Source organism: Hypanus sabinus, chromosome 8, assembly GCF_030144855.1.
Source record: "Hypanus sabinus isolate sHypSab1 chromosome 8, sHypSab1.hap1, whole genome shotgun sequence".
In the NCBI taxonomy this organism is placed as follows: domain Eukaryota; kingdom Metazoa; phylum Chordata; class Chondrichthyes; order Myliobatiformes; family Dasyatidae; genus Hypanus; species Hypanus sabinus.
The window spans coordinates 95,111,294-95,127,798 of NC_082713.1; the positions used below are offsets into that span (position 1 = coordinate 95,111,294).

At 42.0% G+C, this 16,505-nt stretch overlaps 1 protein-coding gene across 1 annotated transcript in view; it reads right to left on the minus strand.

Moving 5' to 3' along the window:
- LOC132398293 (sodium-coupled neutral amino acid symporter 1-like) overlaps positions 1–16,505 on the minus strand; it is a 104,023-nt gene that overhangs the window by 46,067 nt on the left and 41,451 nt on the right. Inside the window, exons 5-7 of the mRNA XM_059977496.1 lie at positions 14,197–14,270; positions 8,639–8,731; positions 6,261–6,339 (exon numbers count right to left, since the gene is read on the minus strand). Coding sequence (XP_059833479.1) covers positions 6,261–6,339; positions 8,639–8,731; positions 14,197–14,270 — 246 coding nt within the window. The remainder of the gene's footprint in view (positions 1–6,260; positions 6,340–8,638; positions 8,732–14,196; positions 14,271–16,505) is intronic.

A 16,505-nucleotide genomic window follows, 5' to 3' on the forward strand; every position in this document is an offset into this window, starting at 1 on the left:
TCCCCCATTTCTTCTGGTTCCATACATAGCCGACCACTCTGATCTTCAAGAGGACCAATTTTATCCCTTACTATCCTTTTGCTCTTAATATACCTGCAGAAGCTCTTTGGATTGTCCTTCACCTTGATTGCCAAAGCTACCTCATGTCATCTGTTAGCCTTTCTGATTTCTTTCTTAAGTTCTTTTTGCACTTTTTATACTCAAGTACTTATTTGCTCCCTGTTTCCTATACATGTCATACATCTCTCTCTTCTTCTTTATCAGAGTTCCAATATTCCTAGAGAACCAAGGTTCTTTATCCTTATTCACTTTGCCTTTAATCCTGACAGGAACATACAAACTCTGCACTCTCAAAATTTCTCCTTAGAAGGCCTCCCACTTACCAACGACATCTTTGCCAGAGAACAACCTGTCCCAATCCACACTTTTCAGATCCTTTCTCATTTCTTCAAATTTGGCCTTTTTCCAGTTTAGAACTTCAACCTGAAGACCAGATCTATCTTTATCCATGATCAAGTTGAAACTAATGGTGTTATGATCACTGGAACCAAACTGTTCCTCCTACACACACTTCCATTAACTGTCCTAACTCATTTCCTAATAAGAGATCAAAAATTGCATCCTCCCTAGTCAGTACCTGTATATATTCATCTAGAAAACTTCCTGAACACATTTTACAATCTCTAAACCAGTCTAGACCTTTAACAGTATGGGAGTCCCAATCAATACGTGGAAAATTAAAATCCCCTACTATCACAACTTTATGTTTCTTGCAGTTGTCTGCTATCTCTGCAGATTTGCTCCTCCAATTCTCACTGATTATTGGGTGGTCTATAATACAACCCCATTAATGTGGTCATACCTTTCCTGTTTCTCAGCTCCACCCATATGGCCCCAGTAGACAAGCCCTCTAATCTGTCCTGCCTGAGCACTGCTGTAACATTTTCCCTGACTAGCAATGCCACCCCCGAACCCTTCATCCCTATCTCTCTATCATGTCTGAAACCCCTGGAACATTAAGCTGCTAGTCCTGCCCCTCCTGTAGCCAAGTTTCACTAATGGCTTCAATGTCATAATTCCACATGTCTAACCACGCCCTCAGCTTGTCAGCCTTCTCCACAATACTCCTCGCATACCTCAAAAGATTATTACCATCACACACAACCCTTCTATTTGTGACTTTGCGTGAACTTTTAACATCATTTATTTTCACCCCCTCTCCACTATCTACTCTGGCACTCTAGTTCCCATCCCCCTGCAAATCTAGTTTAAACCCCCGGGGGGGGGGCCCCCACCATAGCACTAACAGACCTCCCTGCAAGGATATTGGTGTAACTCGTCTCTCTTGTACAGGTCCCACCTGCCCCAGAAGAGGTTCCAATGATCCTGAAATTTGAAACCCTACCCCCTACCCTCAGTCACGTGTTCATCCTCCAGAGCATCCTACTCTTACCCTCATTGGCACGTGGCACAGGTAGCAATCCTGAGACTACCACCCTTGAGGTCCTGCTTTTTAACTTCCTACCAAGCTCTCTTATACTCACTCTTCAGGACCTCCTCACTCTTTCTTCCTACGTCATTGGTACCGATGTGTACCACGACATCTGGCTGCTCACCCTCCCATTTCAGAATGCTGTGCACGCGATCAGAAACATCCCTGACCCCGGCACCTGGGAGGCAGCAAACCATCCACGAGTCTCTGCCATGACCACAGAACCTCCTGTCTGTACCTCTAACTATTGAGTCCCCTATCACTACCGCTCTCCACTTAGATATACATATACATAGAATAGTACAGCACAATACAGGCCCTTCGGCACACAATGTTGTGCCGATCCTCAAACCCTGCCTCCCATATAACCCCCCCCCCCACCTCAAATTCCTCCATATACCTGTCTAGTAGTCCCTTAAATTTCACTAGTGTATCTGCCTCCATCACTGACTGAGGCAGTGCATTCCATGCACCAACCACACTCTGAGTGAAAAACCTTCCTCTAATATCCCCCTTGAACTTCCCTCCCCTTACCTTAAAGCCTCTTGTACTGAGCAGTGGCGCCCTGGGGAAGAGGCACTGGCTATCCACTCTTTCTATTCCTTTTAATATCTTGTATACCTCTATCATGTCTCCTCTCATCCTCCTTCTCTCCAAAGAGTAAAGCCCGAGCTCCCTTAATCTCTGATCATAATCCATACTCTCTAAACCAGGCAGCATCCTGGTTCTTCCCCCCTCCCTTCTGCACTGCAGAACCAGACTCAGTGCCAGAGATCCAGCTGCCACAGCTTGTCCCCAATGAGTCATCCTCCCCAACAGTATCCAAATTGGTATACTTGTTCTTGAGGGGAATGATCACAGGGGAGCCCTGCTCTGCCTGCCCTTTCCCCTGACGGTAACCTAATTACCTGTGCGCTGCTCCTTTGGCGTAACTACCTCCCTGAAACTATTATCTATAAACTCCTCATTCTCTCAATGATCCGGAGGTCATCCAACTCCTGCTCCAGTTCCCTAACGTGGTTTGTTAGGAGTTACAGCTGGATGCACGTCTACTCTCCCTGACTTCCCACATCCTGCAAGAGGAGCATTCCAACATACTGCCAGGCATTCTCTCTACTCTAAATGAACAAAACTTACCAGTACCCACCCTCACCTCTGCCTGTTCACGCCGTAGCCTGTTGAACCAAAGCTGTCCAACTCTGACACAGTCCACTCCGACAATGACCGCTGTATATGGCGCTCTTTTTTTAAACCTTTGGCACACTACACCATGCGCCTGCACAGTCTAGCCTCTTTTCCCTGATCAGTAAAAAAAATGGCTTCTCTGTGAGATTTCTTTAGTCCTTTAGTCAGAGAGTGGTAATGGAGGATTGCTTCTCCGAGTGGAGGCCTACACACTAGTGGTGTGCCACAGGAATCAGTGTTGGGTCCATTGTTATTTGTCATCTATATCAATGATCTGGATGATAATGTGATAAACTGGATCAGCAAATTTGCTAATGATACAAAGATTGGAGGTGTAGTGGACAGTGAGGAAGGTTTTCAAAGCTTGCAGAGGGATTTGGACCAGCTGGTAAAATGGGCTGAAAAATGGCAGATAGATTTTAAAACAGACGTGTGAGGTATTGCACTTTGGAAGGACAAACCAAGGTAGAACATACAAGGCACTGAGGAGTGCAGTAGAACAGAGGGATCTAGGAATACTGATACAAAATTCCCTGAAAATGGCATCACAGGTAGATAGGGTAGTAAAGAGAGCTTTTGGTACATTGGCTTTTATAAACCAAAGTATTGAGTGTAACAGTTGGCATGCTGTGGTGAGTTTATATAAGGCATTGGTGAGGCTGAGTTTGGAGTATTGTGTGCAGTTTTGGTCACCAAATTACAGGAAGGATATTAATAATGTTAAAAGAGTGCAGAGAAGGTTTACAAGGATGTTGCTAGGACTTGAGAAACTGAGTTACAGAGAAAGGTTGAATAGGTTAGGACTTTATTCCCTGGAGCATAGAAGAAGGAGGGCAGACTTGCTAGTGGTATATAAAATTATGATGGATATAGATAGAGTTATTGCAAGTAGGCTTTTTCCACTGAGGCTAGGGGAGAAAAAAGACAGAGGACATGGGTTAAGGGTGAAATGGGAAAAGTTTAAAGGGAACTTTGGGGTAGGGGCTTCTTCACACAGAGAGTGGTGGGAGTGTGGAATGAGCTGCCAGATGAAGTGGTATATGTGGGCTTACTTTTAACATTTAAGAAAAACTTGGACAGGTATATGGATGAGAGGTGCATGGAGGGATATGGGCCGGGTGCAGGTCAGTGGGACTAGGCTGAGAAAATGGTTCAGCACAGCCAAGAAGGGCCAAAAGGCCTGTTCTGTGTAATGTTCTATGGTTCTTCACTCTCAGCTTCTTACTTCGATTTAAAAAACCGTTGAAAAATTCCTCTCCTTCTTAAACCTTTGGCACACTACGTCATGCGCCTGCGCAGTGTAGCCTCTTTTCCCTGATCAGTAAAAAAACAGGCTTCTCTCCGAGATATCTTTAGTCCTTCACTCTCAGCCTCTTGCTTCGATTTCTATTTCTTGAACCTTTCATATGCTTTTCTTCTTAGCTAGATTTTCTCCACACTTCATACACTTTGGTTCTTTAACCCTACCATCATTTCCCTGCCTCAATGTTCCCTGAGCATTTGCCACATTTCTGCCAGGCATTTCCCTGAGAACATCTGCTCCCAATTTATGCTGCCAAGTTCCTGCTTATTAGCATCATATTTTCCCCTGCCCCTATTAAATGTTTTCCCAAATTGTCTGCTCCTATTCCTCTGGCACTATGGTGAAGGAGATAGAGTTGTAGTCACCACCTCCAAAATGTTCTCCCACTGAGAGATCTGACACCTGACCAGGTTCATTTCTCAATACCAGATCAATTACAGCCTCTACTCTAGTTGGCTTATCTACATATTGCATCAGGAAACCTTCCTGAATACACCTAACAAACTCCACCTGATTTAAACCCCTTGCACTAGGGAGATACCAATCAATATTAGGAAAGTTAAAATTTCCTATCACAACAAACCTATTATTATTATTGCACTGTTCCAGAATCTGCCTCTATCTGCTCCTCAATAACCCTGTTACTATGGGGGGGGGGGGGGCGGGTCTATAAAAATACCCAGCAGAGTCATTGCCCCTTTCCTGTTTCTGACTTCACGCACACTGACTCAGTAGACCATCCCTCCATGACTTCTGGTGGGCAGATAATGAAATAATGTGAGAGAGGGCAAAGGGCTTGGGAATGGTGAAGTAGGGGGCCATTACTAGCAGTTTGAAAAATCAATGTTTATGCTATCAAGTTGGAGGCTACCCAGACAGAATAAGGTGTTGCTCCTCCAACCTGAGTGTGGCCTCATTGCGACAATAGACTGACATATTAAAATGGGAATGAGGAGTGGAATTAAAATGTGTGGCTACTGGGAGATCTCAGTTTTTCTGGTGGATGGAGCGTAGGTGCTCTGCTAAGTAGTCTTCCAATCTACATTAGATCTCACCAATATACAGGAAGCCACACTGGGAGCACCAGACACAGTAAATAACCCCAGCAGACTCACAGGTGAAGTGTTGCCTTACCTGGAAGGACTATTCCGGGCTCTGAATGGTCATGAGGGAGGACGTGTGAGGGCAAGTGTAGCACTTGTTCCGCTTGCGAGGATAAGTGCCAGGAGGGAAATCAACGGGGAGGATCAAATGGACAAGTGGGTCGCATAGGGCGCGATCCCTGTGGAAAGTGGAAAGTTGGGGGGGGGGGGGTGTGGAAGGGAAAGATGTGCTTGGTGGTAAATAGCACAAGTTACAGTGAATTATGTGCCGGACACAGAGGCCGGTGGGGTGGTAGGTGTGGAACTATAAGTGGTCAGTTTACAGTTCACTTGTGCTCTACCAGGCTGAACAATTGCACAGATAAATTTTGAAAGATAAATCTTGAAGTAGAAATGTTTGATGATGCTGTATCATTTTGCACAGAAGAAAATCTACTCCATTTCTTGAATATAAAATGTGAACAAAATTGGAACTTTTAGTTATTAGGGTTTCATTTCATATTGCCAAATATCTATGTTAATTTATTTGTCAAATTAAGTTACAAATGAAATCCCTGGAATGATTTGAACAACATGGCAACTTGATGGTTAGCGAGACTTTATTACGGCTTAGTGTGTTCTGGAGTTCAGAGGTCAATTCCAGCACCACATGTCAAGAGTTTGTACCACATAGGTTTCCTTTGGGTGCTCTAGTTCCCTCCCACAGTCCACAGACATACTGTTAATAGGGTTGATTTGTCCTTGTAAATTAACCTGTGATAGGCTAATGTTAAATGGGTGAGTTGCTGTGAGGCTCGTCGGACCGTAAGTGCCTGTTCCAAGTTGTTTCTCTAAATACATAAATAATAAATGTGTACAAAATACGGGAGGAAGTCAGAAGGTCAGGCAGTACATATGGAAAGTAGTAAGCAGTCAAAGTTTGAGGCTGAGACCCTTCTTTATAAGCCCTGATGAAGGGTCTCAGTCCAAAATGTTGACTGTTCATTCATTTCCATATGTTCTGTCTGACCTGCTGAGTTCCTCGAGTGTTTTGTGTGTGTTTCTCTGGATTTCCCACATATGCATCTTCCTGTTAATGGTTTGAACAATCTAGATTCTAATTTGTCCCATAATATTTGTGAAGATTTTTGAATCTCTCAGTTATGGACAAAAAGTTTTACAAAATAATTATACTTACTCATGGTTTTCTTGGGTTATAAATGAATGGATAACATTTGGCAGTTGATTCTTGACAATTAACAGATAACTCAGGATAGCTAAAATAAAGAGAAGACCACTTTAACATTTATTCATTTCTTCTGAACAAATATACTGACCTTCTTTCAAGAATACCACTCAATATAAATGATGTTGTCAGTGATTCACTGCGAAACTGCTCACAATGAGTTGCTGATCACTAGAGTAGGATAGTCATCAGCGAAGCTAGATCAAGCCAGAATTACTGGAAATTAAAAGTGACATTCACAGAAGTATTGTGTCCATGAACCCCTGAACACGATTTTGCTCTCATTTTTACTATTAATTTATTCATTCTTATTATAATATGTTGTAACTTTTTATGTATTAAACTGTACCACTGCACAAAACAACGAATTTCACATATGTCAGTGATAATAACTCTGATTCGGATTCGGATTCATTCTGCTTGTTCATTCTCATCACAACAAATAGCGCAATATGTTCAATGTTGTATCAAGGAAATTGTAAGTCAGTATTTAATTCCATGACATTTGTCAGAAATGCACCTGCAAAATAAAGAACAACATACACAAAATGCTGGAGGAATGCAGCAGGCCAGGCAGCATCTACGGAAAAGGGTACAGTCAATGTTTTGGGCTGACACCTTCGGCAGGTGGCCTGAACGTCAACTGTACTTTTTTCTATAGATGCTTCCTGGCCTGCTGAGTTCCTCCAGGACTTTGTGTGTGTTGCTTGGATTTCAAGCATCTGCAGATTTTCTCTTGTCTGTTATTCAAGACAGAGAGGGAAGCTTTTAAATTTAAGTTTCATTCATTGTCTCTAATTGACTTTCTTTCAATTTATTCTTTCTCCTTGGCTTGTCACTATTACATTACGATGAGTAATATAGAAACATAGAAACATAGAAAATAGGTGCAGGAGTAGGCCATTTGGCCCTTCAAGCCTGCACCGCCATTCAGTATGATCATGGCTGATCATCCAACTCAGAACCCTGTACCTGCTTTCTCTCCATACCCCCTGATCCCTTTAGCCACAAGGGCCATATCTAACTTCCTCTTAAATATAGCCAATGAACCGGCCTCAACTGTTTCCTGTGGCAAAGAATTCCACAGATTCACCACTCTCTGTGTGAAGAAGCTTTTCCTCATCTCGGTCCTAAAAGGTTTCCCCTTTATCCTTAAACTGTGACCCCTCGTTCTGGACTTCCAACATCGGAAACAATCTTCCTGCATCTAGCCTGTCCAATCCCTTTAGAATTTTATACGTTTCAATAAGATCCCCCCTCAATCTTCTAAATTCCAGTGAGTACAAGCCTAGTCGATCCAGTCTTTCTTCATATGAAAATACTGCTATCCCAGGAATCAATCTGGTGAACCTTCTTTGTACTCCCTCTATGGCAAGAATGTCTTTCCTCAGATTAGGGGACCAAAACTGCACACAATACTCTAGGTGCAGTCTCACCAAGGCCTTGTACAACTGCAGTAGAGCCTCCCTGCTCCTGTATTCAAATACTTTTGCTATGAATGCCAACATACCATTTGCCTTTTTCACCGCCTGCTGTACCTGCATGCCCACCTTCAATGACTGGTGTACAATGACACCCAGGTCTCGTTGCACCTCCCCTTTTCCTAACTGGCCACCATTCAGATAATAATCTGTTTTCCTGTTCTTGCAACCAAAGTGGATAACCTCACATTTATCCATATTAAATTGCATCTGCCATGAATTTGCCCACTCACCTAACCTATTTAAGTCACCCTGCATCCTCTTAGCATCCTCCTCACAGCTAACACCGCCACCCAGCTTCGTGTCACCTTGGCGATGCTGCATTTAATTCCCTTGTCTAAATCATTAATATATATTGTAAACAACTGGGGTCCCAGCACTGAGCCTTGCGATACCCCACTAGTCACTGCCTGCCATTCTAAAAAGGTCCCATTTACTCCCACTCTTTGCTTCCTGTCTGCCAACCAATTCTCTATCCACTCAATACCATACCCCCAATACTATGTGCTTTAAGTTTGCACACTAATCTCCTGTGTGGGACCTTGTCAAAAGCCTTTTGAAAATCTAAATATACCACATCCACTGGCTCTCCCCTATCCACTCTACTAGTTACATCTTCAAAAAATTCTATAAGATTCGGCAGACATGATTTTCCTTTCACAAATCCATGCTGACTTTGTCCGATGGTTTCACCTCTTTCCAAATGTGCTGTTATCACATCTTTGATAACCAACTCTAGCATTTTCCCCACCACCGATGCTTTCCATAGACTGGGCTCCAAGCAAAACTAGTCAATTGAAAACAAATTTTACACTTGAACAATAATGTTCTTAATTCAGTACACATTACCTCCAAAGTTCTGCAAAGACGTTGATCCAAAAACTGCATATTTCCCTGGCTTCCCAAATGCTAGCTGACCCAGTGTTTCATAAACCATTGAACCTAAATACAGAAAAAGTTTTACAAATACATTCATCTTTCAATTTAAAACTTCAATATGTTCACAGATTTTCTCTGCTTAAAGATTGTGAAATTGTTGATCAGTTTGCTGTACTTTTTCATTTACACTAATAATGATCTTAAAATTATGAATGAATAATATTCCATACAACACTGATGGAATATTACCAATGTCATCAATATTAATGGAAATGTACAATTTTAGAAAACAAATAGATACCCTCAATTGTCTGGAAGAATAACACATAATTAAATCAGCTCAATTTTAACATTGGGTTGTCTGTTTACTTAAATATCTTTCTAAGTGGTGTTGTGTAGTTCATGTCCATGTTCCTGGCTTTCAATTCAATGGTTTGATCTTATACTTTCCTCACCTTCATTCAGTGGTAACTTTATTAGGTACTTCCTGTACTGAATGCTCATGGTCTTCTGCTGCTGTAGCCCATCCACTTCAAAATTTGATGAATTGTCCATTCAGAGATGTTCTTCTGCACATCACTGTTGTAATGTGTGGTTATTTGAGTTATTGTCGCCTTTGTGCCAGCTTGAATCAGCCTAGCCATTCTCCTCTGACCTCTCTCATTAATAAGGCACTTTTACCCACAGAACTGCTGCTTGCTTGATGTATTTTGTTTTTGCACCATTCCCTGTAAACTCTAGAGACTGTTCTATGTGAAAATCCCAGGAGATCAGCAGTTTCTGAGATTTTCAAACCACCCTGTCTAGCACCAACAATCATTCCACAGTCAAAGTCACTTAGATCACACTTCTTTCCATTCTGATGTTTGGTCTGCAGAACTACTGATCTACAGTGCATGGTTTTATGCATTGAGTTGCTGTCACATGATTGGCTGATTCGATACTTGCATTAATGAGCAGGTGTCCAGGTGTACCTAATGAAATTGTCACTGAGTTAAAAACTGAGGACTGCATTGAAAGGGTATTTTTCCTGGGTTATTGATCTAGATTCAGCTTTTCCAAGCAAGTTGCAGGCAAAGTATAAATAAAACCTAAAGGTTTGAAGAAATGTAATTAATAGGTTTTAAATTAAATAAAGGCGGTCCTGCCCACAGCCACATTTAATTATTTGTTTGAAAGTAGAGGACTTTTCAATCGTTTATCCTCGATTGGTCCTTGAATTACTTAATAAAATAATCAAGCTTCTTAAGTTACATATAGGATGACTTGGCAAGTGAAAGCATAACTGAGTAACTGGTGCAGCAATAAGGCTTCAGATATCTGGATCTCTTCTGGGGAAGGTACAGTATGACCTGTAGAAAAAGGACGGGTTACTTCTGAACCCAAGGGGACCAATATCCTTGTGGGCAGCTTTTCTATAACTGTTCGGGAGGGTTTAATTGAATTTGCCAGGGGGATGGGAAGCTGAGTGATAGGGCTGAGGATTGGCTCGTTGGTTTACAAGCAGAGGCAGTGTGTAGTGAGACTGTCAGGAGCAACAGGGCAAAAATGCAGTCAGTAGAATGAGTTGCAGTCATTCAGGGGACCAAATTGAAAAGGATGACTAATACAGGACTGAAGGTGTTATGCACACAACATACACAATAAGGTAGATGATCTTGCGACACAGAGATTGGCAGTATGACATTCACTGAGTTATGGCCTGAAAGATGATAGATGGGAGCTTAACATCCAAGGGTACACATTGCATCAAAAGGACAGGCAGGTAGGCAGAGGGGGTGGTGTTGGTAAAAACAAAATCAAATCTTACAAAGATGTGACAGAGCACTGCAAGATATAGAATCTTGTGAGTAGAGTTAAGGAACTACAAAGGTAAAAAGACCCTGATGGGAGTTACATACATGACTTGAAACAGTAGCAATGATGTGGCTACAAATTTCAATAGGAGATAGAAAGTGCATGTCAGAGGACAATGTTACAATATTCATGGAGATTTCAATATGCAAATAGATTGGGAAAATCAAGCTGGTGCTAAATTCCAAGAGAGGGAATTTGTAGAATGCCTATGAGAGGGATTTTTAGAGCAGCTTGTGGTTGAGCGCACTAGGAAATGGTAATTCAGGATTGCATGTTATGTAATGCCCCAGATTTGATTGGGGAACTCAAGGCAAAGGAACCCTTAGGTGTCAGTGAACATAATATAATAGAATTCACCCTGCAGCTTGAGGAGGAGAACCTAAAATCTGATGTATCAGCATTACAGTGCAGTAAAGGGAATTGCAGAAGCACGAGAGTTGAGTTGATTAGAAGGGGACGCTAGCAGGAATGACAGCACCACAGAAATAGCTGGAGTTTCTGGGAACAACTTGGAAGGCACAGAATAGATAGTGTACATCCCAAAGAAGGTGGAATGTCACAACCATGGCTGACAAAGGAAGTCAAAGTCAACATAAGTGCAAAAGTTAGCAAGAGGTTTGTTGACTGGTAAGATTTTAAAAACCAACAGAAAGCAAGCTTAAAAAAGCCATGAGAAGAAAAAGATGAAATATGAAGGTAAGCTAGCCAATAATATTAAAGGGGATACCAAAAGATTTTTCAGATTTATAAAGAGTAAGAGAGGTGAAAGTAGATACCAAACTGCTGGAAAATGACACTAGAGAGGTAGTAGTGGGGACAAGGAAATGGATGAACTGAATAAGTATTTTGCATCAGTCTTCCCTGTTGAAGACACAGGCAGCATAATGGATATCCAAGAGAGTCAGGGGAGAAATGAGTGCAGTTCCTATTACTAGGGAGGAGGTACTTTGGAAGCTGAAATGTTTGAAGGTAGATAAGTCACCTGGATCAGATGGACGACACCCCACGGCTTGAAAAGAAGTAACTGAAGAGATTGTGGAGACATTGGTAATGATCTTTCAAGAATCACTAGATTCTAGTACCGTTCTGGAGGACTGGAAAATTGCAAATGTCATTCCACTCTTCAATAAGGGAGACAAGCAGAGAATGGAAAATATAGGCCAGTTAGCCTGACCTCAGTGGTTGGGAAGATGGAGGAGTCAATTGTTAAGAGTAGGGTTTTGGAGAGGCACATGATAAAATGGGCCAAAGGCAGTGTGGTTTCCTAAAGGGAAAATCTTGCCTGACAAATTTGTTGGACTTCTTTGAGGAAATAACAAGCAGGATAGACAAAGGAGAATCAGTGAATATTGTGTACTTAGATTTTCAAAAAACCTTTGACAAGATTCCATATGAGGACAAAATAGGAGACTGTGGTATTACAGGAAAGCATGAATAGAGCATTGGTTCATTGGCAGGAGGCAAAGAGTGGGAATAAAGAGAGTCTTTTCTGATTGGCTGGCGGTGACTAGCGGTGTTCCGCAGATGTCGGTGTTGGGATTGCTTCTTTTTATATTGTATGTCAATTACCCGGATAACCGAATGAATGACTTTGTGGCCAAGTTTGCAGATAATATGAAGATAGGTGTAGGGACAAATACTGTTCAGGAAGCAGGAGGATTTAGACATACTAGGAGAATAGGCAAAGAAATGGCAGGTGGAATACAGTATAGGGGAGTATATGGACATGCACCTTGGTAGAAGGAATAAAAGCATGGACTATTTTCAAAACAGAGAAAAAATTCAAAAATCTGAGGCGCAAAGGGACTTGGGAGTCTGCATGTAGGATTCCCTAAAGGTTAACTTGCAGGTTGAGTTGGTGGTGATGAAGGCAAATGCAATGTTAGCATTCATTTTGAGAGGACTAGAATATAAAAACAAGGATGTAATGCTGATATAACACTGAATTCATTGCCACAGACAGCTGTGAAGGCCACGTCACTGAATGTATTTAACACAGAGATTGGTAGATTCTTAATTAGTTGGGGCTTGGAAGGTTACAGGATGAAGGCAGGAGATTGGGGGTGAGATGAAAATGGATCGATCATGAAGAAGTGGTGGAGCAGACTCGATGGGCCAAATGGCCCAATTCTGTTCCAATGTCTTATGGACTTCATGGTTATTGATATTCACTAACTTAATACCTTGCCCACCTATCATCTCCCAGCTTCTCACTTCATCCCCCTCCTCTATCCACTTTGCTTCACCTATCACCTTCCAGCTTGTACTCCTTGCTCTCACCTACTTTCTTATTTTTTTCCCTTTCCTTTCCAGTCCTAATGAGATGTATTGATCCAAAACATCAAATATTTATTCCTTTTCATAGATGTTGCCTGACCTGCTGAGTTCCTCCAGCATTTTGCATGTGTTGCTCTAGATTTTCAGCATCTACAGAATCTCTTGTGCTTATGTTAATTCAAGTCAAGTCAAATCACATTTTTTTATTGTCATTTCAACCATAACTGCTGGTACAGTACATAGTAAAAACAAGACAGCGTTTTTCAGGACCATGGTGCTACATGACACAGTACATAAATTACACTGAACTACGTAAAAAGCAACACAGAAAAAAGCTACACTAGACTACAGACCTACCCAGGACTGCGTAAAGTGCACAAAACAGTGCAGGCTTTACAATAAATAATAAACAAGACAATAGGGCAGTAAGGTGTCAATCCAGGCTTTGGGTATTGTGGAGTCTGATAGCTTAGGGAAGAAACTGTTATGTAGTCTGGTCGTGAGAGCCCGAATGCTTCGATGCCTTTTCCCAGATGGCAGGAGGGAGAAGAGTTTGTATGAGGGGTGCATGGGGCCCTTCATAATGCTGTTTGCTTTGCGGATGCAGCATGTAGTGTAAATGTCCGTAATGGCGGGAAGAGAGACCCTGATGATCTTCTCAGCTGATCTCACTATCCGCTGCAGGGTCTTGTGATCATAGGTAGTACAATTTCCGAACCAGGCAGTGATGCAGCTGCTCAGGATGCTCTCAATACAACTCCTGTAGAATGTGATGAGGATGGGGGGTGGGACTTCCCTCAGCCTTCGCAGAAAGTACAGATGCTGCTGGGCTTTCTTTGCTATGGAGCTGGTGTCAAGGCACCAGGTGAGATTCTCCGCCAGGTGAACACCAAGACACTTGGTTAAGTTAAATACCCAAGCTATTGTGATGCCATTTAAGCTACTGTCTCTGGATCAATAGTTAGGCCTCAAGATGTTAGTCTGAAAACTATTCCTGATCATTCAGTTACTACTTTAAGAAATGTTAAAAGAAGTGAATTATTTCTCAATTTTCTGTTTTGTTTTGCATTTTTTCTTTACTTCATAGGTAAATTTAACTGCTTGGTTTTGTTAAAACTATGTATTTATTTCTGTACATTTATCTCTTCTGTGGAGGAACTATGTCCAGATAATATAGGAAGACTACTGCAGATATAATTGTAGATAGAATGCACATATAATGTGTCTTCTAACAACATGTGAACATGACTAATGTGACCAAAACCAACTGTCTAGTTTCAAATGCAGAAGTAACATTAGTTTTGTTGTTTATTTCCGTAAGTGTGGAGTATTAAAAAGATTGGACAATTTGACAAGGAATTCAGGTGCTTTGGAAAGAATCCGTGCTAACTTACCTGCCTCATCTGAAATTTGGAGCAAAAGGTGAATTGAATATAGCGACATCAGAGCAATGACAATTAAAAGGATTCTGAAAAAAAATTAAAATGAATGATAATTCTATGTTGTAAAAAGCAACATTGTTTTACTTATTGTCATAAAGCAATAGAAAGTTATATTAGAAATAAAACTTTAATAAAATCTCTTACCAGGTTCCTTCTTCTTCAGCCTTTTATCTTTTCCACCTATTACCTCTCAGTTTCTTACTTCATCACCTCTCCCCACCCACCCACCTTCTTCCTCACCTGGTTTCACCCATCACTCTCAGCTTCTCACTTCATTTCCCCCCCCCCAACTCCCACCTCCCTCCTCTCACCTGGTTTCACCAATCACCTCTCAGCTTCTCACTTCATTCTCCCTCTCCCCACCCACCCACCTTCCTCCTCACCTGGTTTTACTCATCACTCTCAGCTTGTACTCCTCCCCCCACCTCCTCTGCTTACATGCCTGTCTTTTTGATACAGGGTGCATCCTTGGATGTTAAGCTCTCTACTATGATCCCTTTTGGTCACAAGGTCATACCTCCCAATTTCTAACTGTGTTACAAGATCATCTACCTTAGTCTGTTTTACGCACACATTCAAATATAACACTGCTATTCATCACCCTTTTTGATATTGGCCCCTGTTACACTTTAACTCATTCCACTGACTGCAGTTTTGTCCTTTCATCTGCCTATCTTTCCTGACAGTTTTGCTACCCACTGTGTCTTCTTGTAAACTAACTGCTCCATCCTCAGTCCTATTATTCTAATTCCCATCCACCTGCCAGATTAGTATAAACTTTCCCCAAAAGGATATTGGTCCCCCTTGGATTCAGGAGTAACACTTTCTTTTTGTACAGGTCATACCTTCCCCAGAAAAGATGCTAATGATTCAGAAATCTGACACCCTGGCCCCTACACCATACCTCAGCCATGTAATTATTTGCCAAATCATCCTATTCTTACCCTCACTGGCATGTGGCATAGACAGCAAACCTGAGATTACTACCCTGGAGGTTCCGCTTTTCAACTTTCTATCTTACTCCCTCTATTCTCTCTTCAGCAAATTATCCCTTTTCCTACCTCTGTCATTGGTACCAATATTAACCGAGTCCAAGACATCCCTGACACTGTCAGCTGGGAGGGAACATACCATTTGGGTGTCTGGAATTGAGAGAAGGGATATGCACAGATTTCCCTGTCTACTTTTTTTTTACAAGATCACAAGACAAAGGAGCAGAAGCACAAAGGAGCCATTCGGCCCATCGAGTCTGCTCCACCACTCCACCATGAGCTAAACTATTCTCCTATCTAGTTCCAATTTCTGGCTTTTCCCCCATATCCCTTGATACCCTGATTAATTAGATACCTATCAATCTCCTCTTTAAACACCCTCAATGATTGGGCCTCCACAGCTGCATGTGGCAACCCTAACCCTAACCTTAATCCATGACCCTCTGGCTAAAAAAAAAAATTCCTCATCTCTGTTTTAAATGGGGACCCTCTAATTCTAAGACTACGGCCCCTTGTCCTAGACTGACCCACCAAGGGAAACAGCCTTTCCACATCTACTCTGTTCAATCCTTTCAACATCAAACATTACTTCTCTAACTATGGAAACCACTATCACTACTGCATTTCTTTCCAGCCCCCAATCCTTCCTGAGCTACAGAGCCAGGCTCAATATCAGACACCTGGTCGCTGTAGCCTCCTCCTGATAGTTTGTCCCCAACAGAATCCAAAGTGGTATATGTATTACTGAAGGGAACAGCCACAGGGGTACTCTGCACTGGCTGCCGATTCCTTTCCATCTTCTGACAGTCACACAGCTACCTGCCACCTGCAACTTATGGGTGATTACTTCCTTATAGCTCCTAACTATCACCTCCTCATTCCCCCCAAGAGCGAGATGTAGCTCCTGCTCCTTCACAGGGTCTTTATGGAGCTGTGGCTCAGTGTACTTTGTCTAGATGTAGTTAGTAGGGAGATGGGAGGTCTCCTAAAGTTCCCACATTGGACACAGCAACATAGTGGTTAGTGCAATGTTTTACAGTATCAGTAGCCCAGGTTCAATTCCATTCACCACCTTTAAAGAGTTTGCATGTTCTCCCTGTGACCACGTGGTTTTCCTCTGAGTGGTCTGGAAGGGCTTGTTCCACACTGTATATCAATAAATTAATAAATAAATTAATACCACTCAAAGAACATACGTCTAACTCTGGATTCATTCTCAGTGCACTGGCTATGTAGTAATAGACAAAAGAGAAGGAAAAAGAAACTTAG